Consider the following 24,571-nt stretch of genomic DNA (forward strand, 5'->3'; position numbering starts at 1 on the left):
GCCCTGTCTGAGCGTGGTGGGACACTGCCCTGTTCTGAGCGTGGTGGGACACTGCCCTGTTCTGAGCGTGACTACACTACCCTGTTCTGAGCGTGGTGGGACACTGCCCTGTTCTGAGCGTGACTACACTACCCTGCTCTGAGCGTGGTGAGACACTGCCCTGTTCTGAGCGTGACTACACTACCCTGCTCTGAGCGTGGTGAGACACTGCCCTGTTCTGAGCGTGACTACACTACCCTGCTCTGAGCGTGGTGAGACAGTGCCCTGCTCTGAGCGTGGTGAGACACTGACCTGTTCTGAGCGTGACTACACTGCCCTGCTCTGAGCGTGGTGAGACACTGACCTGTTCTGAGCGTGACTACACTGCCCTGCTCTGAGCGTGCTGAGACACTGCCCTGTTCTGAGCGTGACTACACTACCCTGTTCTGAGCGTGGTGGGACACTGCCCTGTTCTGAGCGTGGTGAGACACTGCCCTGTTCTGAGCGTGGTGAGACACTGCCCTGTTCTGAGCGTGGTGGGACACTGCCCTGTTCTGAGCGTGGTGAGACACTGCCCTGTTCTGAGCATGACTACACTGCCCTGCTCCGAGCGTGGTGAGACACTGCCCTGTTCTGAGCGTGGTGGGACACTGCCCTGTTCTGAGCGTGGTGAGACACTGCCCTGTTCTGAGCGTGGTGAGACACTGCCCTGCTCTGAGCGTGGTGGGACACTGCACTGTTCTGAGCGTGGTGAGACACTGCCCTGTTCTGAGCGTGGTGGGAACTGCCCTGTTCTGAGCGTGGTGAGACACTGCCCTGTTCTGAGCGTGGTGGGACACTGCCCTGTTCGGAGCGTGGTGAGACACTGCCCTGTTCTGAGCGTGGTGGGACACTGCCCTGTTCTGAGCGTGGTGGGAGAGTGCCCTGTTCTGAGCGTGGTGGGAACTGCCCTGTTCTGAGCGTGGTGGGACAGTGCCCTGTTCTGAGCGTGGTGGGACACTGCCCTGTTCTGAGCGTGGTGGGACACTGCCCTGTTCTGAGCGTAACTATACTGCCCTGTTCTGAGCGTGGTGGGACACTGCCCTGTTCTGAGCGTGGTGGGACACTGCCCTGTTCTGAGCGTGGTGGGACACTGCCCTGTTCTGAGCGTGGTGAGTCAGTGCCCTGTTCTGAACGTAACTACACTACCCTGTTCTGAGCGTGGTGGGACACTGCCCTGTTCTGAGCATGGTGGGACACTGCCCTGTTCTGAGCGTGGTGAGACAGTGCCCTGTTCTGAGCGTAACTACACTGCCCTGTTCTGAGCGTGGTGGGACACTGCCCTGTTCTGAGCGTGGTGAGACAGTGCCCTGTTCTGAGCGTAACTACACTACCCTGTTCTGAGCGTGGTGAGACACTGCCCTGTTCTGAGCGTGGTGAGACAGTGCCCTGTTCTGAGCGTAACTACACTGCCCTGTTCTGAGCGTGGTGGGACACTGCCCTGTTCTGAGCGTGGTGGGACACTGCCCTGTTCTGTGCGTGGTGGGACACTGCCCTGTTCTGAGCGTGGTGAGACACTGCCCTGTTCTGAGCGTGACTACACTGTCCTGCTCTGAGCGTGGTGGGACACTGCCCTGCTCTGAGCGTGGTGAGACACTGCCCTGTTCTGAGCGTGGTGAGACACTGCCCTGCTCTGAGCGTGACTACACTGCCCTGTTCTGAGCGTGGTGGGACACTGCCCTGTTCTGAGCGTGGTGGGACAGTGCCCTGTTCTGAGCGTGGTGGGACACTGCCCTGTTCTGAGCGTGGTGAGACACTGCTTTGTTCTGAGCGTGGTTGGACACTGCCCTGTTCTGAGCGTGGTGGGACACTGCCCTGTTCTGAGCGTGGTGGGACACTGCCCTGTTCTGAGCGTGGTGAGACACTGCCCTGTTCTGAGCGTGGTGGGACACTGCCCTGTTCTGAGCGTGGTGGGACACTGCCCTGTTCTGAGCGTGGTGGGACACTGCCCTGTTCTGAGCGTGGTGGGACACTGCCCTGTTCTGAGCGTGGTGGGACACTGCCCTGTTCTGAGCGTGGTGAGACACTGCCCTGTTCTGAGCGTGACTACACTACCCTGTTCTGAGTGTGGTGGGACACTGCCCTGTTCTGAGCGTGGTGGGACACTGCCCTGTTCTGAGCGTGGTGGGACACTGCCCTGTTTTGAGCGTGGTGGGACACTGCCCTGTTCTGAGCGTGGTGAGACACTGCACTGTTCTGAGCGTGGTGAGACACTGCACTGTTCTGAGCGTGACTACACTGCCCTGTTCTGAGCGTGGTGAGACTGTGTCCTGTTCTGAGCGTGACTACACTGCCCTGTTCTGAGTTTGGTGAGACACTGCACTGTTCTGAGCGTGACTACACTACCCTGTTCTGGGCATGGTGGGACACTGCCCTGCTCTGAGCGTGGTGAGACAGTGCCCTATTTTGAGCACAAGCTCTGGGCACCAGGGGACCCCAGCAGCAGCTCTGAAGCACCAGCACTGAGAAGGAGCCGGTCCCTCCTCAGGGCAACTGGACTGTGGAGTGAGCACTGTGTCCTCCATCCACACAGGCCCTGGGGCCCTGGCTGGGGCCTGGACGTGTCTTCCTATAACACTGAGAAAGGAATCACAGCTGCAGCATGCCAGAGTCTCCTGGTTGCTGACAGCTGGGAAGCACCCAGAGTCCAGGCACTGTGACAGGTGCTGCCTGCCCTCACTCTGCACACTCCTCCTGCAGGCGGAGCAGTCTTCCTGACTGCAGGGTGGCAGCAGCAGCAAGATAAAACTTAAAGGGGCAGAACATTGTGATGAACGTAAAACACCCAGTCTGATGTCCACCTGCACAGGAAGGCCTTCCTCCTTCTCCCCGAACAACTGGGATAAGAAGGAACAAGGCTGCATAAGGAGACTGGAGGAGAGAGTAGGGCGGGAGTAGGGAGGCAGGAGGCAGAAGCTCAGCAGCCCTGGCTGCAGGAGGGAGCCACTGGGCATCCAGGGGGAATGGCAGAGGGAACAGTCATCCCACTCTCTCCCAGGTCCCACTAAAGCAGCAGGGGGCTGTTGGAAATCACACCAGCAGCACAGCACCACCACTGACACAACCCCACCACCGCACGCCACCGACACAACCCCACCACCGCACGCCACCGACACAACCCCACCACCGCACGCCACCGACACAACCCCACCACCGCACGCCACCGACACAACCCCACCACCGCACGCCACCGACACAACCCCACCAGCGCACGCCACCGACAGAACCCCACCAGCGCACACCACCGACACAACCCCACCAGCACACACACTGACACAACCCCACCACCACACACACTGACACAACCCCACCAGCACACACCACTGACACAACCCCACCAGCACACACACTGACACAACCCCACCAGCACACACACTGACACAACCCCACCACCGCACGCCACTGACACAACCCCACCAGCACACACCACTAACACAACCCCACCAGCACACACACTGACACAACCCCACCAGCACACACACTGACACAACCCCACCAGCACACACCACTGACACAACCCCACCAGCACACACACTGACACAACCCCACCAGCACACACACTGACACAACCCCACCAGCACACACCACTGACACAACCCCACCAGCACACACACTGACACAACCCCACCAGCACACACCACTGACATAACCCCACCACCGCACGCCACTGACACAACCCCACCAGCACACACACTGACACAACCCCACCAGCACACACACTGACACAACCCCACCAGCACACACACTGACACAACCCCACCAGCACACACCACTGACACAACCCCACCAGCACACACACTGACACAACCCCACCAGCACACACCACTGACATAACCCCACCACCGCACGCCACTGACACAACCCCACCAGCACACACACTGACACAACCCCACCAGCACACACACTGACACAACCCCACCAGCACACACACTGACACAACCCCACCAGCACACACACTGACACAACCCCACCAGCACACACACTGACACAACCCCACCAGCACACACACTGACACAACCCCACCAGCACACACACTGACACAACCCCACCAGCACACACACTGACACAACCCCACCAGCACACACACTGACACAACCCCACCACCGCACGCCACTGACACAACCCCACCAGCACACACCACTGACATAACCCCACCACCGCACGCCACTGACACAACCCCACCAGCACACACACTGACACAACCCCACCAGCACACACACTGACACAACCCCACCAGCACACACACTGACACAACCCCACCAGCACACACACTGACACAACCCCACCAGCACACACCACTGACACAACCCCACCACCACACACCACTGACATAACCCCACCACCGCACGCCACTGACACAACCCCACCAGCACACACACTGACACAACCCCACCAGCACACACACTGACACAACCCCACCAGCACACACCACTGACACAACCCCACCACCGCACGCCACTGACACAACCCGTCCAGCACACACCACTGACACAACCCCACCAGCACACACACTGACACAACCCCACCAGCACACACACTGACACAACCCCACCAGCACACACACTGACACAACCCCACCAGCACACACCACTGACACAACCCCACCAGCACACACACTGACACAACCCCACCAGCACACACCACTGACACAACCCCACCACCGCACGCCACTGACACAACCCCACCACCGCACGCCACTGACACAACCCCACCACCACACACCACTGACATAACCCCACCAGCACACACCACTGACACAACCCCACCAGCACACACCACTGACACAACCCCACCAGCACACACACTGACACAACCCCACCACCGCACGCCACTGACACAACCCCACCACCACACACCACTGACATAACCCCACCAGCACACACCACTGACACAACCCCACCAGCACACACCACTGACACAACCCCACCACCGCACGCCCCTGACACAACCCCACCAGCACACACACTGACACAACCCCACCACCGCACGCCACTGACACAACCCCACCACCACACACCACTGACATAACCCCACCAGCACACACCACTGACACAACCCCACCAGCACACACACTGACACAACCCCACCACCGCACGCCACTGACACAACCCCACCAGCACACACCACTGACACAACCCCACCAGCACACACCACTGACACAACCCCACCAGCACACACCACTGACACAACCCCACCAGCACACACACTGACACAACCCCACCACCGCACGCCACTGACACAACCCGTCCAGCACACACCACTGACACAACCCCACCAGCACACACACTGACACAACCCCACCAGCACACACACTGACACAACCCCACCAGCACACACACTGACACAACCCCACCACCACACACACTGACACAACCCCACCACCGCACGCCACTGACACAACCCCACCAGCACACACACTGACACAACCCCACCAGCACACACCACTGACACAACCCCACCAGCACACACCACTGACACAACCCCACCAGCACACACCACTGACACAACCCCACCAGCACACACTGACACAACCCCACCAGCACACACCACTGACACAACCCCACCAGCACACACACTGACACAACCCCACCACCACACACACTGACACAACCCCACCACCGCACGCCACTGACACAACCCCACCAGCACACACACTGACACAACCCCACCAGCACACACCACTGACACAACCCCACCAGCACACACCACTGACACAACCCCACCAGCACACACCACTGACACAACCCCACCAGCACACACCACTGACACAACCCCACCAGCACACACACTGACACAACCCCACCACCGCACGCCACTGACACAACCCCACCAGCACACACCACTGACACAACCCCACCAGCACACACCACTGACACAACCCCACCAGCACACACCACTGACACAACCCCACCAGCACACACACTGACACAACCCCACCAGCACACACACTGACACAACCCCACCAGCACACACCACTGACACAACCCCACCAGCACACACTGACACAACCCCACCAGCACACACACTGACACAACCCCACCAGCACACACCACTGACACAACCCCACCACCACACACCACTGACATAACCCCACCACCGCACGCCACTGACACAACCCCACCAGCACACACACTGACACAACCCCACCACCGCACGCCACTGACACAACCCGTCCAGCACACACCACTGACACAACCCCACCAGCACACACACTGACACAACCCCACCAGCACACACACTGACACAACCCCACCAGCACACACCACTGACACAACCCCACCAGCACACACCACTGACACAACCCCACCAGCACACACCACTGACATAACCCCACCACCGCACGCCACTGACACAACCCCACCAGCACACACACTGACACAACCCCACCAGCACACACCACTGACACAACCCCACCAGCACACACCACTGACATAACCCCACCACCGCACGCCACTGACACAACCCCACCAGCACACACCACTGACACAACCCCACCACCACACACACTGACACAACCCCACCAGCACACACACTGACACAACCCCACCAGCACACACACTGACACAACCCCACCAGCACACACACTGACACAACCCCACCACCACACACACTGACACAACCCCACCAGCACACACCACTGACACAACCCCACCAGCACACACTGACACAACCCCACCAGCACACACTGACACAACCCCACCAGCACACACCACTGACACAACCCCACCACCACACACACTGACACAACCCCACCAGCACACACACTGACACAACCCCACCAGCACACACACTGACATAACCCCACCAGCACACACACTGACACAACCCCACCACCACACACACTGACACAACCCCACCAGCACACACCACTGACACAACCCCACCAGCACACACCACTGACACAACCCCACCAGCACACACCACTGACACAACCCCACCAGCACACACCACTGACACAACCCCACCAGCACACACCACTGACACAACCCCACCAGCACACACCACTGACATAACCCCACCACCGCACGCCCCTGACACAACCCCACCAGCACACACACTGACACAACCCCACCAGCACACACCACTGACACAACCCCACCAGCACACACACTGACACAACCCCACCAGCACACACACTGACACAACCCCACCAGCACACACCACTGACACAACCCCACCAGCACACACCACTGACACAACCCCACCAGCACACACCACTGACATAACCCCACCACCGCACGCCACTGACACAACCCCACCAGCACACACACTGACACAACCCCACCAGCACACACCACTGACACAACCCCACCAGCACACACACTGACACAACCCCACCAGCACACACACTGACACAACCCCACCACCGCACGCCACTGACACAACCCCACCAGCACACACACTGACACAACCCCACCACCGCACGCCACTGACACAACCCGTCCAGCACACGCCACTGACACAACCCCACCAGCACACACCACTGACACAACCCCACCAGCACACACCACTGACACAACCCCACCAGCACACACACTGACACAACCCCACCACCACACACACTGACACAACCCCACCACCACACACACTGACACAACCCCACCAGCACACACCACTGACACAACCCCACCACCGCACGCCACTGACACAACCCCACCAGCACACACACTGACACAACCCCACCAGCACACACACTGACACAACCCCACCAGCACACACACTGACACAACCCCACCAGCACACACCACTGACACAACCCCACCAGCACACACCACTGACACAACCCCACCAGCACACACCACTGACACAACCCCACCACCGCACGCCACTGACACAACCCCACCAGCACACACACTGACACAACCCCACCAGCACACACACTGACACAACCCCACCAGCACACACACTGACACAACCCCACCACCACACACACTGACACAACCCCACCAGCACACACACTGACACAACCCCACCAGCACACACCACTGACACAACCCCACCAGCACACACACTGACACAACCCCACCAGCACACACACTGACACAACCCCACCAGCACACACACTGACATAACCCCACCAGCACACACCACTGACACAACCCCACCAGCACACACCACTGACATAACCCCACCACCGCACGCCACTGACACAACCCCACCAGCACACACACTGACACAACCCCACCAGCACACACACTGACACAACCCCACCAGCACACACACTGACACAACCCCACCAGCACACACACTGACACAACCCCACCACCACACACACTGACACAACCCCACCAGCACACACACTGACACAACCCCACCAGCACACACCACTGACACAACCCCACCAGCACACACACTGACACAACCCCACCAGCACACACACTGACACAACCCCACCAGCACACACCACTGACACAACCCCACCAGCACACACCACTGACACAACCCCACCACCGCACGCCACTGACACAACCCCACCACCGCACGCCACTGACACAACCCCACCAGCACACACACTGACACAACCCCACCAGCACACACACTGACACAACCCCACCACCGCACGCCACTGACACAACCCCACCAGCACACACACTGACACAACCCCACCACCACACACACTGACACAACCCCACCACCACACACACTGACACAACCCCACCAGCACACACACTGACACAACCCCACCACCACACACACTGACACAACCCCACCAGCACACACACTGACACAACCCCACCAGCACACACTGACACAACCCCACCAGCACACACACTGACACAACCCCACCACCACACACACTGACACAACCCCACCACCACACACACTGACACAACCCCACCACCACACACACTGACACAACCCCACCAGCACACACACTGACACAACCCCACCACCACACACACTGACACAACCCCACCAGCACACACCACTGACACAACCCCACCAGCACACACCACTGACACAACCCCACCAGCACACACCACTGACACAACCCCACCAGCACACACACTGACACAACCCCACCAGCACACACACTGACACAACCCCACCAGCACACACACTGACACAACCCCACCAGCACACACACTGACACAACCCCACCACCGCACGCCACTGACACAACCCCACCACCGCACGCCACTGACACAACCCCACCAGCACACACACTGACACAACCCCACCAGCACACACACTGACACAACCCCACCAGCACACACACTGACACAACCCCACCACCGCACGCCACTGACACAACCCCACCAGCACACACACTGACACAACCCCACCAGCACACACACTGACACAACCCCACCAGCACACACACTGACACAACCCCACCAGCACACACAGACACAACCCCACCAGCACACACACTGACACAACCCCACCAGCACACACCACTGACACAACCCCACCAGCACACACCACTGACACAACCCCACCAGCACACACACTGACACAACCCCACCAGCACACACACTGACACAACCCCACCAGCACACACACTGACACAACCCCACCAGCACACACCACTGACACAACCCCACCAGCACACACACTGACACAACCCCACCAGCACACACCACTGACATAACCCCACCACCGCACGCCACTGACACAACCCCACCAGCACACACCACTGACACAACCCCACCAGCACACACACTGACACAACCCCACCAGCACACACACTGACACAACCCCACCAGCACACACACTGACACAACCCCACCAGCACACACACTGACACAACCCCACCAGCACACACACTGACACAACCCCACCAGCACACACACTGACACAACCCCACCAGCACACACACTGACACAACCCCACCAGCACACACACTGACACAACCCCACCACCGCACGCCACTGACACAACCCCACCAGCACACACCACTGACACAACCCCACCAGCACACACCACTGACACAACCCCACCAGCACACACCACTGACACAACCCCACCAGCACACACACTGACACAACCCCACCAGCACACACACTGACACAACCCCACCAGCACACACACTGACACAACCCCACCAGCACACACACTGACACAACCCCACCAGCACACACCACTGACACAACCCCACCAGCACACACACTGACACAACCCCACCAGTACACACACTGACACAACCCCACCAGCACACACACTGACACAACCCCACCACCGCACGCCACTGACACAACCCCACCAGTACACGCCACTGACACAACCCCACCAGCACACACACTGACACAACCCCACCAGCACACACACTGACACAACCCCACCAGCACACACACTGACACAACCCCACCAGCACACACACTGACACAACCCCACCAGCACACACCACTGACACAACCCCACCAGCACACACACTGACACAACCCCACCAGTACACACACTGACACAACCCCACCAGCACACACACTGACACAACCCCACCACCGCACGCCACTGACACAACCCCACCAGCACACACCACTGACACAACCCCACCAGCACACACCACTGACATAACCCCACCAGCACACACCACTGACACAACCCCACCAGCACACACACTGACACAACCCCACCAGCACACACACTGACACAACCCCACCACCGCACGCCACTGACACAACCCCACCAGTACACACCACTGACACTACCCCACCAGCACACACACTGACACAACCCCACCAGCACACACACTGACATAACCCCACCAGCACACACACTGACACAACCCCACCAGCACACACACTGACACAACCCCACCAGCACACACACTGACACAACCCCACCAGCACACACACTGACACAACCCCACCAGCACACACCACTGACACAACCCCACCAGCACACACACTGACACAACCCCACCACCGCACGCCACTGACACAACCCGTCCAGCACACACCACTGACACAACCCCACCAGCACACACCACTGACACAACCCCACCAGCACACACCACTGACATAACCCCACCACCGCACGCCACTGACACAACCCCACCAGCACACACACTGACACAACCCCACCAGCACACACCACTGACACAACCCCACCAGCACACACACTGACACAACCCCACCACCGCACGCCACTGACACAACCCGTCCAGCACACACCACTGACACAACCCCACCAGCACACACCACTGACACAACCCCACCAGCACACACCACTGACACAACCCCACCAGCACACACCACTGACACAACCCCACCAGCACACACACTGACACAACCCCACCAGCACACACACTGACACAACCCCACCAGCACACACAGACACAACCCCACCAGCACACACCACTGACACAACCCCACCAGCACACACCACTGACACAACCCCACCACCACACACACAGACACAACCCCACCAGCACACACAGACACAACCCCACCAGCACACACACTGACACAACCCCACCAGCACACACACTGACACAACCCCACCAGCACACACCACTGACACAACCCCACCAGCACACACACTGACACAACCCCACCAGCACACACACTGACACAACCCCACCAGCACACACACTGACACAACCCCACCAGCACACACCACTGACACAACCCCACCAGCACACACACTGACACAACCCCACCAGCACACACACTGACACAACCCCACCAGCACACACCACTGACACAACCCCACCAGCACACACCACTGACACAACCCCACCAGCACACACCACTGACACAACCCCACCAGCACACACCACTGACACAACCCCACCAGCACACACCACTGACACAACCCCACCAGCACACACACTGACACAACCCCACCAGCACACACACTGACACAACCCCACCAGCACACACAGACACAACCCCACCAGCACACACCACTGACACAACCCCACCAGCACACACACTGACACAACCCCACCAGCACACACCACTGACACAACCCCACCAGCACACACCACTGACACAACCCCACCAGCACACACCACTGACACAACCCCACCAGCACACACCACTGACACAACCCCACCAGCACACACCACTGACACAACCCCACCAGCACACACACTGACACAACCCCACCAGCACACACACTGACACAACCCCACCAGCACACACACTGACACAACCCCACCAGCACACACACTGACACAACCCCACCAGCACACACCACTGACACAACCCCACCAGCACACACACTGACACAACCCCACCACCGCACGCCACTGACACAACCCCACCAGCACACACAGACACAACCCCACCAGCACACACACTGACACAACCCCACCAGTACACACACTGACACAACCCCACCAGCACACACACTGACACAACCCCACCACCGCACGCCACTGACACAACCCCACCAGTACACACCACTGACACAACCCCACCAGCACACACCACTGACATAACCCCACCAGCACACACACTGACACAACCCCACCAGCACACACCACTGACACAACCCCACCAGCACACACACTGACACAACCCCACCAGCACACACACTGACACAACCCCACCACCGCACGCCACTGACACAACCCCACCAGCACACACCACTGACACAACCCCACCAGCACACACCACTGACATAACCCCACCAGCACACACCACTGACACAACCCCACCAGCACACACACTGACACAACCCCACCAGCACACACACTGACACAACCCCACCACCGCACGCCACTGACACAACCCCACCAGTACACACCACTGACACAACCCCACCAGCACACACACTGACACAACCCCACCAGCACACACACTGACATAACCCCACCAGCACACACACTGACACAACCCCACCAGCACACACACTGACACAACCCCACCAGCACACACACTGACACAACCCCACCACCACACACCACTGACATAACCCCACCACCGCACGCCACTGACACAACCCCACCAGCACACACACTGACACAACCCCACCAGCACACACCACTGACACAACCCCACCAGCACACACACTGACACAACCCCACCACCGCACGCCACTGACACAACCCGTCCAGCACACACCACTGACACAACCCCACCAGCACACACCACTGACACAACCCCACCAGCACACACCACTGACACAACCCCACCAGCACACACCACTGACACAACCCCACCAGCACACACCACTGACACAACCCCACCAGCACACACCACTGACATAACCCCACCACCGCACGCCACTGACACAACCCCACCAGCACACACACTGACACAACCCCACCAGCACACACCACTGACACAACCCCACCAGCACACACACTGACACAACCCCACCACCGCACGCCACTGACACAACCCGTCCAGCACACACCACTGACACAACCCCACCAGCACACACCACTGACACAACCCCACCAGCACACACACTGACACAACCCCACCAGCACACACCACTGACACAACCCCACCAGCACACACCACTGACACAACCCCACCAGCACACACCACTGACACAACCCCACCAGCACACACACTGACACAACCCCACCAGCACACACACTGACACAACCCCACCAGCACACACAGACACAACCCCACCAGCACACACCACTGACACAACCCCACCAGCACACACACTGACACAACCCCACCAGCACACACCACTGACACAACCCCACCAGCACACACACTGACACAACCCCACCAGCACACACACTGACACAACCCCACCAGCACACACACTGACACAACCCCACCAGCACACACCACTGACACAACCCCACCAGCACACACCACTGACACAACCCCACCAGCACACACACTGACACAACCCCACCACCGCACGCCACTGACACAACCCCACCAGCACACACACTGACACAACCCCACCAGCACACACACTGACACAACCCCACCAGTACACACACTGACACAACCCCACCAGCACACACACTGACACAACCCCACCACCGCACGCCACTGACACAACCCCACCAGTACACACCACTGACACAACCCCACCAGCACACACCACTGACATAACCCCACCAGCACACACACTGACACAACCCCACCAGCACACACCACTGACACAACCCCACCAGCACACACACTGACACAACCCCACCAGCACACACACTGACACAACCCCACCACCGCACGCCACTGACACAACCCCACCAGCACACACACTGACACAACCCCACCAGCACACACACTGACATAACCCCACCAGCACACACACTGACACAACCCCACCAGCACACACACTGACACAACCCCACCAGCACACACACTGACACAACCCCACCACCGCACGCCACTGACACAACCCGTCCAGCACACACCACTGACACAACCCCACCAGCACACACCACTGACACAACCCCACCAGCACACACCACTGACATAACCCCACCACCGCACGCCACTGACACAACCCCACCAGCACACACACTGACACAACCCCACCAGCACACACCACTGACATAACCCCACCACCGCACGCCACTGACACAACCCCACCAGCACACACACTGACACAACCCCACCAGCACACACCACTGACACAACCCCACCAGCACACACACTGACACAACCCCACCACCGCACGCCACTGACACAACCCGTCCAGCACACACCACTGACACAACCCCACCAGCACACACCACTGACACAACCCCACCAGCACACACCACTGACATAACCCCACCACCGCACGCCACTGACACAACCCCACCAGCACACACACTGACACAACCCCACCAGCACACACCACTGACACAACCCCACCAGCACACACACTGACACAACCCCACCACCGCACGCCACTGACACAACCCGTCCAGCACACACCACTGACACAACCCCACCAGCACACACCACTGACACAACCCCACCAGCACACACACTGACACAACCCCACCAGCACACACCACTGACACAACCCCACCAGCACACACACTGACACAACCCCACCAGTACACACTGACACAACCCCACCACCGCACGCCACTGACACAACCCGTCCAGCACACACCACTGACACAACCCCACCAGCACCAGCACATGCCACACAACGAGAGGCATGACAGTGACAACGTGGTGCACGAGGAGCTGGGAAACATGGAACAATGCCTGGACACCATCTCATCAGAAAGAAGCACACTGGCTCGAAAGCCAGTGGTCAAGAGAAGGCCTCTGTGGCTTCAGCTGCTCCGTGCTTAGGGCCACGGCTGGCAGTATCAGGACCCCAAGGGGAGGCTGAGGCTTGCCGAAAGCAGGAGGCCAAACAGCGCAGAAAGGGCAGGTTGTCGGGCCCCTCCTCCCTTCCCCAAGCACCAGGCAGAAGCCAGGGAAAGGGCTCTCTGGGGAGGGAGAGAGCAGGGGACAGGAGGCGGGGCTACACAGAGGCCTTCAGCTGCGCTGGAGGAGCCTGGTCTTCTTGGCCCAGCCCAGAGGCTGAGCAGGGCTGGAAGCACTGGCCTCTGGGTGCCCATCATTCCTGCAGAGGAGGGGACAGCAGGCTCACCCGCAGGACAAGACCTGCCTTGCAGAGGACAGAGCCGGAGAGAGCTGCTCGAGCGCCACCCACACCGCTCAACCGTCACCACCAGCATGGACACAGGACAGGAGCCAGAGACTGATATTCTCACTTGATCTAGGCCAGTTGCTGCCCTGGGTAAGATGCAGGGGCTGCAGGTGAGAGCTCCAGAGTGCCCTGGACCCTCTGCTGGGTCCCTCCTCTGGGCACCCTGGGCACCAGGACCTCACTGGCTCTACCCATCAGGAGCCTCAAGACACTCTCTCAAGGCACACCAGTAGCGTCCTCCTCCCTCAGCTGTGAGAGTCACTCCCAGGACGTCATCACGAAGGCCTCTGGGTGGGGCAGAGGGTAAGGGGGTCCTTCGTGCCAGGGATACAGCAGAGCCAAGAGGCGAGGGCCGGCAGACCACAGGGTACAAGGAGGCACGGGTGCAGTGTAACAGGCGGTGGAGAGCCCAGGCCCCTCTGTGCACCGGGACAGGCATTTGCCCACCTGCTTCTCTCTACCATGCACCTGCCAAGGCCAAGCAGCCCCAGATGCCCAGGAGGCAGCCCAGGCCTGCTGACGCCATGTGGAGATCAGAGACGGACAGCACCCAAGGCGGCCACCTAGCTCCCAGTGCCTCCATGAGCCCCGGGCAGGACCCTTCACTGGGTCCCTCTAATACTGAGCCCAGAGTAAAAGGGCAGGAACAGACACTTCACTAAAGGTGGAAGAAATAGAAGAAAAATGCATCCTGTGCTTAGCCACATAAAGGATGCTGCTCTGGCCCCTGAGGTCCCAGAGACAAAGGTGCCTGACGTGGGACTGTCCCTGTGAGTGCCTAAGTCTAATGGGAGGGAAGGGAGAGTCAGAGGAAAACTGCTGTCCTATCAGTGGAAAGCAGACAGCAAGGGAGAAACATAGGGCCATTCTCGAGAGCCGGGGAGAGCAGGTGGTCAGGACAGAGTGGAGGCTGGCATCTGGACAGACGGCCTGGAGAAGTCCATTAGATGTTCTTGGGGGTAATGAACCTTCAACCACACAGGGGACACTGGAGTCTGGGCATTACCTGGCACCACACCTGGTGAGCAATGGTGGCCAGGTGGTAAATGGGCAGGAAGGTGTGGCTTTTGGTCCACAAGGGGGCTTCCACATAGTCCCAGGGCCAAGTCAGCCTGTCCCAAAGTGCACGTGCTGGCAGTCACATGGCAGTACAGCCTAAGGGGTCGGAGCTGCAGTGGGCTGGCTCAGCAGGCCTTGGCTGCGGGCTCGACCAGCTAGCCCCTGGCCATGGCCCTTCACTTCAACCCGAGGAGGAGGTGGAGCCGGGCACTGCGCACTGGAGCAGTCTTTCCTCTCCACGAGGGCAAGTCTGTTCCCGGGACTCAGAAATGAACGACTGGGCAGTTCTTAGCCCCCTGTAACCTGCCCACATGACCGAGAGGCCACGGCCACAGCCCAGCCTCTGCTGACCCCCTCTCATCTTGTGGTGTCCTCCAGCTAACTCTAGGCAGGGCATCTTGAGCAGACACCAGCCCCCAGCTCCCCAGCCCCCGCATGTCTAGGCTGGGCTCTGCCTCTGCACACAGCCCCTCACACAGCTGCCCTTCCTCTGACTGAGAAGGACTTCAATGGCCTCTGGAAGGAGAAAGGACAGGCCGTGTCCTAGTTGCAGCACCTGCTTCTTCATGTGGTGGGTGGCTCGATGCTGATGTGGAAGGACAAGGGCAGCAGCAGGCACGGGATGAGCTTTCTGCTATTACAGAACTACGTCACCATTAACATCGGTTTCATTTCTTTGTGGAGCTGGGGGTCCAATTCAGGGCCTTGTGCGTGCTAGGCATCTCTCCACCACTGAGGTATATTCCAGCCCAAAATGTCTAACTGAAGGGGAAAAATAAGTACAGGAAGAAGGAAAGTCTTACTCACATACAAAAAGTTAAGAGAGAAGCTGAAGAGATCAGAATCAGTCCCAGTGACCCTGTGGCACAGACTTCCCGGAAGAGGGCGTGCTGCCTGGCACGGCTCCGAGCCGTGACTCAGGTGGCACAGAAGCAGAGGACATGGTGATGCCTGTCCACTGAAGTGAGAGTCCACTAGGACTGAGTGGGTCTAACAAGAGCCACGATCAGCAGAAATGCTTGAGCATGCCTCTGTGCAGAGCCACGAGAGGTGGAGAGGCCAAGGAGACAGCGGGCCGGGGAAGTGTGCCTGCCAGGGACAGCTCCAGTGGTCACTGGGGCCACTGCTCACTGAGCTGGGCACCTCTCTCAGCCTGCAGGTACGGTACCTTCGGTGCAGAACACAGCCAGCCTGGACCCCACTGCCAGGAGTGAGTGCTGGCGGATCAGGACTGACGGAGAGGCACCACCGACACGTCTGCTCCCACCTCACGGAAGGGGGCTTTGAAGGCATTTGCACAACTGGAGGTTCCTATTCCTCTCAGGCCACTTGATGCTGCAGGGAAAGGCCCAAGATGGAGCAGGAAGGCTGCTCTGCCCAAGCCACTGCTGTGGCCGCCACCCGCGTGCAGCCTGTGCACACTGCGCGTGGGCAGCCTCCCTCTGCCCACCAGCACAGCACACACTCACTGGTTTCAAACCGTGCTGCGAACGCCCTGACCTCCGGGGTGGAAAACAAGCCCACGGCAGGATACCCAGACTGCCCGAGCCTGTGGCCAGCAAGGAGGTGGGCAGAGGACGAGTCTGGCCACACAGCACCTTCCCGCTCCTGGAACCGCAGGCTGCTCCAGAGCAGGCAGCAGGTGAATCCTCAGAAAGCACTCAGATCCTGAACCAGCACATTATGGCGATGTCCCCGTAGGACCTCGGATGTGGGCCAAGGTGACAGTGACAGGTAATACCTACTGAGGAGCCACTGCCGGGCTGACACAACTGAGCTTAGGAGAACTCTGCAGAGAGGCATCGCTGTCCATCTCAGATATGAGACGCAGCCTGAGACCTGCCGACAAGGGGCGTCTGCTCTGGCCAGCACTGCAGTCCACCATCCGCCCTCACACTCAGTGGGGGCTGGGCCTCTGGCAAGCAAGGTGGAGCCCTCCTCTGGTCTGCTTGAAAAGAAGCATGTCCCCCATCTTCCCATAGCCCATCCCTCGTCAGTTCCGCACCACACCGGGAGGGTGGCAGAGGTTATGTCACCGAGGCTGAGCTCAGCCTTAGTGTGAACAAACAACCCAGTGGGAGTCAGAGCTGCTCACTGGAGCCACACCTGGGAAACCGAGCATCTGCACACAGTGGAAAACCTGCCCAGGTGTCCCCTGGGAACGGGGAGGCTGAGCCGGGCCCCAGGGGAAAGATCCAGGATCTTCTAGGAGCACAGCCGTGACTCCACGAGGGCTTTGAGTTTGGGGAAATGCCAAGAATGACCCTTGGCTGACCTCAGAGACTCAGCGGGCAAAGACAGAAACCTCTGCTTGGGAACGTACAGCCCGGCGTTAAGCCCACTTCCACTTCTTTCCAAGGCACACCAGGAAGGCGAGGCCGTGGGCAGACCCACGGGGCCCCAGAGGGCACAGCAGCTGTGCTACCAAGGAGGTGTGGCAGTGGGAGAGGACAGGTGATGGCATGGCGTGGCACATGTGTGGGATGGGTTCAGCAGCTCACTGACCCAGACCTGGAGGGGCTGTGGGTCTGCCTTGTAAGGTCAAGGATCTGGAAGGAGGGGACCCTCGCCCAGAGTTTCCCATGGGGACTCCACGTGGGGAGAGGGATTTATGGAGAAGGAATAGGGAGAGTTTCCATTCCCCAGACTTGGAGACACGGCTGCAAGTGTGAAATTCAGAATGTCATCTGCGGAATCTGAAATTGGTCATCACACCTGGTGGCTTGTTTGCTTTATGTTGAAGAACAGAGAAGTGCCGGGGTACCCCTCTCTGACCCTTAACCGGCAGAAACAGGAGGCTGATAGATAATAGGAGAACTGCCCATGGCCTTGGGGCTGCCTAGCAGCCTCACCACACCAGGCTGGACCCCACACCAGCTCAGAACTCCCCCACAGGGCCTCCCTGGACCAGGGCCTGAGCTGTTAACCATGAGAAGCAGCAGCTCTTGGGGGAGAACATGACCTCTAGATCTGCCTCCCTCTGCTCTCTGGGCTGCATCAAGTCATGTCCATTTCCTCCCAAGAGAAGGCCTCTGGGCCTGGAGTTCAGTGACTGCACCACCCTGCCCTGACAAGACAGGGCCTCGGGGAACAGGGTGTGCTGACTTACCCGCACTGGGCATGTGGTTCACGCGGGCAGGGTTCAGCAGCTCCACGGGCTGGTCTCGGCCAGAAAGTCCATCTAGAAGAGAGAGAGACAGCACTGCTTAGAAACTGCGCATTTCAGCACAAATTGTCCACACTGAACAACGCTGCCCAGGGAGTCCGTGAGGAGAACCTGGCCATGAAGGAAAGACAGTGCCCTTCTCACTTCTAAGGCAGGACAGTTTCCATTCCATCACTTTGGTTTGCCAGAGAAACCCCATGACCAACACAGTGGTGCCCAGCTGAGGCAGGGCACTCCCGACTCCTGGCCACACCCACCTGGTGGGGTGCTTGGTTCATCTTACCCCACTGGGTGATCTTGAGGGGGCTTTTGCAGAGACCCGAATATTAAGGAGCCCGCCTCTTCCCAGATCCCACCCATGTCTGGACACTAACAGAGACGCAGCCCAGGGCACAGGGCGGGAGGGGTGGCAGGAAAGGACAGGTGCTGGAGGCCACCAGACCCACATCAGGGGGCCTACAGCAAGCACGGGGGGCTTCCATCAACCCCCGTCTGGCTGCATCCAGGAACTCTTCTGTCTGCTTCCACGTGCTGCGAGGAGGAGACTGGAGCCCACCCGCCACCTGAGCCTGGCACGGTCCAGCAGCGGCTTTCTGTGGGGGAGGCTCCCAGGTAGGAAGGGAGAACTCTGGAGGGTTTCCCAGGAATCAGACTTCTCTTTTCAAATCAGTTTCTCCCAGGGGCGAGCTGCTCTGCAAGAGCACTCATGTCCTCACCGACCGCACCACGGCCACTATTGCCTGTTCAAGGGAGAAGAGGGCAGCTGCACAGCGTCCCCGAGTTCTGGACACAGAGTTCCAAGGTGTGACACAGAGAGGCCACTGAGTCTTTGAGAACAGGGATGACACCTGGCGTAGCCAAGCCCTGCTCGTCCCTGGGGTCTGAATCCCAGGACGGAAGACCTGGAGCAGGCTCCTCCTAGGACGTGCCAGGCTCAGGCGCCACAACTGGAGGGCTGCCTTGGTGGCTCAGGACCCAGGGCTGGTGTCGACGGGCTCCTCCCACCACCCAGAACCCCTGGCCCAATTCTGGACTTGGGTTTTTGAGACAGTAATACAATCTGGGGGTGAAGACAGTCCGGGTGCTGGGGTCAGAGGAATGGGAGGCCGATCACACCTCAGAAGCTACCGCAGGCCCAAAGGGACATCCCACCACTGCCCAATGGCAGCTTTCTGAGTAACAGGCCCCCGGAAAGCCTGACGCTGCTCTGCACACACAGGGTTTGCTACACAGTCCCCATTGCTCAGGAAGACTTGGGGCAGTGTGGAAAGTACCTTTTAAGCCTGAGTCCCCCTTGCCCCCAAAATACTCCTTGTAGAAAAATGAAAAATTCCAAAATATATATGCTTTTTAAAAATTCTAATCCCAAAGGACTTAAAAAGAGCATACTTCGATGATTGAGTCACCTCAATGTTTACAGCAGCTCAACTCACAATAGCTGAACTGTGGAACTAACCTAGGTGCCCTTCAACAGATGAATGGATAAAGACACTGTGGCACATACACACAATGGAATGTTACTCAGCAATAAAAGAGGATAAAATCATGGCATTTGCAGGTAAATGGATGGAGTTGGAGAATATCATGCTAAGCAAAGTTAGCCAATCCCCAAAAACAAAAGGCCAAATGTTCTCTCTGATAAGTGGATGCTGACCCATAATTGGGGGTGGGGAGGATGGGAAGAACGGAGGAACTCTGGATCACACAAAGGGGAGGGAGGGGAGGACAGGAGAGGGGACATGGTGGAATGAGACGGACGTCACTGCCCTAGCTAGGCACATGTATGACTGTACGAGTGGTGTGACTCTACTCCGTGTACAACTAGAGCAGTGAAGAGCTGCTCCACCTTGGACAGTGGATTGACATGCGTGCTGCTGTCAGGTATAACTGATCAGAACATCAACAAAAGTTCTAACCCCACCATAAATACTTCTGGAAATCTAAAAGGCACTCTTGAAAGGCCTAGCCTGGCCGCAGTTTCCCAGTGGGACAGCATCAGGAGCAGGTGCTGGGACTATGCTGTCCCAGGCTCTACAACCCTCTGAGGATCCCACGGTGCTCCTTTGGCTCCCTATTCTAGCGTCTGTCACCATCAGTGTCCCCAAGTCCACCGGATGCTGCTGGCATACTTGCTGGAAACCAAAGACTCTGGAACCCAAACTTCAGATGCCAGGCTTCAGCCTCACATGCCAAGAGACTCAGTCCCCAGCTCGAAGACCTTTCCCTTGGATTTAGGGGTGGCCCCTTGCCCCAGGCTCTAAGGGCCCAATGATCCCACATGCCCTGGAGATGCACAGCAGCACCAAACTCTGATGCTGCCGGGCAAGCACCCCACACCATCAGAGCCCAGCCCAGTCCTCTGCACGCCCCTGCACCCAGGGCAAGGTGAAGTCAGACCTGTGGTCTTGGTGTACTAAAAAGCACTGCCCATGTGTGGATCTCTTTTTTTGTTTTGGGGTCCCGGGGCCTGAACGCAGGGTCCTCTACTTCTGAGTCACACTCCCAGCCCTTTTCACTTTATTTTTGACACAGGGTCTTGCTAAGTTGCTCAGGTGGCTTGGAACTTGTGATCCTCCAGCTCAGCCTTTTGAATCTCTGGGATGACAGGCGTGCGCCACTGTGCCTGGCTGCCCACATCTTAATCGGCAGCTGTCTTAGCTGCCTGGGTACTGAGCTGGAGTATGCCACTTTGCCTCCAGAAAGATACTAACATGCACACAAACTCCCTGGCGCAAAAACAAGAGTCCGTCTGCTCAGGGCGTGGCAGGTGGCACACACCAGCCACAGCCGGAACTTCAGCATCACATGCCACTCAGTCACGGGGATCAGGTGGAATGTGACACCAGCAAGACTTCACATGATTTGATTCAGCTGACACTATCTACCTGTAGCTTTCAAGGACTCAAGTTTTAACTTCGGGTCTAAAATATTAAACAGAAAATTCTGGAAATAATTCCTAAGTCTGAAATTGTATACCATTCTAAGCAAAAATATGATGAACTCCTGCACTTTCCTGCTCCATCTGCCCATGATGCAAGTCACCCCTTTGAGCAGCACATCCACTGTATATGCTGCCCTCTCGTCAACAACTCATAGCTGGATGGTGGCCGTCTCAACTGTCAGATCAACTGTCACAATACCACAATCTTATGTTCAAGTAGCCTTTTTTTTACTTAACAACAGCCCTGAGGTGCAAGGGTCGTGATGCTGCAATTCAGATATGCCAAAGCTATACCGGGCTTCCTTTCAGAGTCACCTCAAGGGCATTACGAGGAGGGTGAGTAGTCCCGGGGCACTCTGAGAAGATAGCACTGTCGCACACCCTTCGTGAGCACACTATTAGAACTGTCCTACCTGCAGTTGTTACTCATCTCACTGTGCCTGGTTGACGAGTTTGACTCTTTCATACCACACATGTTCAGGAAGACACGGCACACAGAGGGCTCAGCACTGGCCAGTTCAAGCATCTGCCCTCCTTGGGTAATGGGGAACCACTGTAGTCACACTGACAGGTGTGAGGGGAAGGACACAGGGAAAGCTCCTGACAGGTCCCAAGTGCAGCTCCAGTCCCCACAGACTTGAGTGCCCAGCCAGGCTCCCAGGAGGTGCAGACTCTGAAGCACCATGGTGGAGCTTGAGGAGGGTTGATGGACCCGCCAGCTCCCTGGGCACTCCCCAGGTGAGTGGGCTGCCAGGCCCGAGGCCCAGACCCTCTCATATTTGGAACTAGTCCCACCCTAAGTCCCTCTAAGTCATTACCATAAGCTGCATGTGCAGAAAGAGGCTTCTAAGGAATAACAGAAAGCACCCCAACACCAGGAAATCCCCAGGAGCTCCAGAGCTCTGAGCCAGGGGCCAGGACCAGGCAGACCCCGGGAGCAACTCCAGGTTCCCACTACAGGAGACTGGCCTGAATGGCATCAGGCCTCCCTGCAGACCCAGCTCCCAACCCTTCGAGCTGCTTGGCGCTGCAATGATTGACAGCATCAGCTTCACAGGAAGCACCTGCCTCCCAAGGAAAGCAGCGACTGGCCCCGTGGGCTAGCTGAAGGCAGGAGCAGCTCCCAACTCAGGGCCAGGGGCCTCAACTCATAGGGGTCACTTGCAGGGAGAAGCGCTGGGTCACTAGCCCAGCCAGCTGGACACCTGTGGGCAGCTCTTCGCCACCTGCTCATTCAGTGGCACACCAGGAGCAGAGGCACATCGCAGAGAAGGTTGCAGGGCAGCGGCACTACCCACCGGGAAGCCAAAATGCAGGAGGTGCTGACAGACCAGGGACAGGTAGGCCCAAATTAGCAGAAGTGGCTTCAGGCTCCCAGGGCCAAGCAGCCTGGGCCATACCTCTGGCCAGAATTACAGTGTCCTTGGTCCCACCCAACGGGCATAGGACAGGAGCAAGGAAAAGGACCAGCTCCCAAGTGTGAGGATGCATGTCCCTGCTTTCCGTGCAGGCACACGGGCCCCCTGAGAGATGGCCCAGTGCCCACCCCTGCCAATCCTGTGTGCAAGGACCCAACCCAGGCCCACTGCATGACCCTGGGCACATGGTGAGGTGACCTGGACATAACCAGGACCAAGGACAAAGCAACACTGAAAGGGGCATAGCCACCTCTGGACACTGGAGGTTCAAACCTAATTACATGGTAACTGCCAGGGAGCCTGAGCACCCGCTCTGTCCTGCAAAGTCAAGGAAGTGCCACCCAGACCTAGTAAGGCCATGTGTGTGGCACCTGTGTGGCAGTCACCAGAGCTGGCAACAAGTCCTACTGGAGGCTTCAAAGACTTGTGCAAGACCTC

The 24,571-nt window shown here is 58.5% G+C and overlaps 1 protein-coding gene across 12 annotated transcripts in view; it reads right to left on the reverse strand.

The window, feature by feature from the left end:
* The window catches only part of HDAC4 (histone deacetylase 4), a 270,249-nt gene that overhangs the window by 160,525 nt on the left and 85,153 nt on the right, over positions 1-24,571 (reverse strand). For all 12 annotated transcript variants that reach the window (XM_081260592.1, XM_081260596.1, XM_081260587.1 and 9 more), the window contains exon 2: positions 19,718-19,789. In XM_081260592.1, the coding sequence (XP_081116718.1) occupies positions 19,718-19,730 (13 nt within the window). In that variant the 5' untranslated portion in view covers positions 19,731-19,789. The remainder of the gene's footprint in view (positions 1-19,717; positions 19,790-24,571) is intronic.

Source organism: Spermophilus citellus, assembly GCF_964194105.1.
Source record: "Spermophilus citellus genome assembly, chromosome: 11".
Taxonomy (NCBI): domain Eukaryota; kingdom Metazoa; phylum Chordata; class Mammalia; order Rodentia; family Sciuridae; genus Spermophilus; species Spermophilus citellus.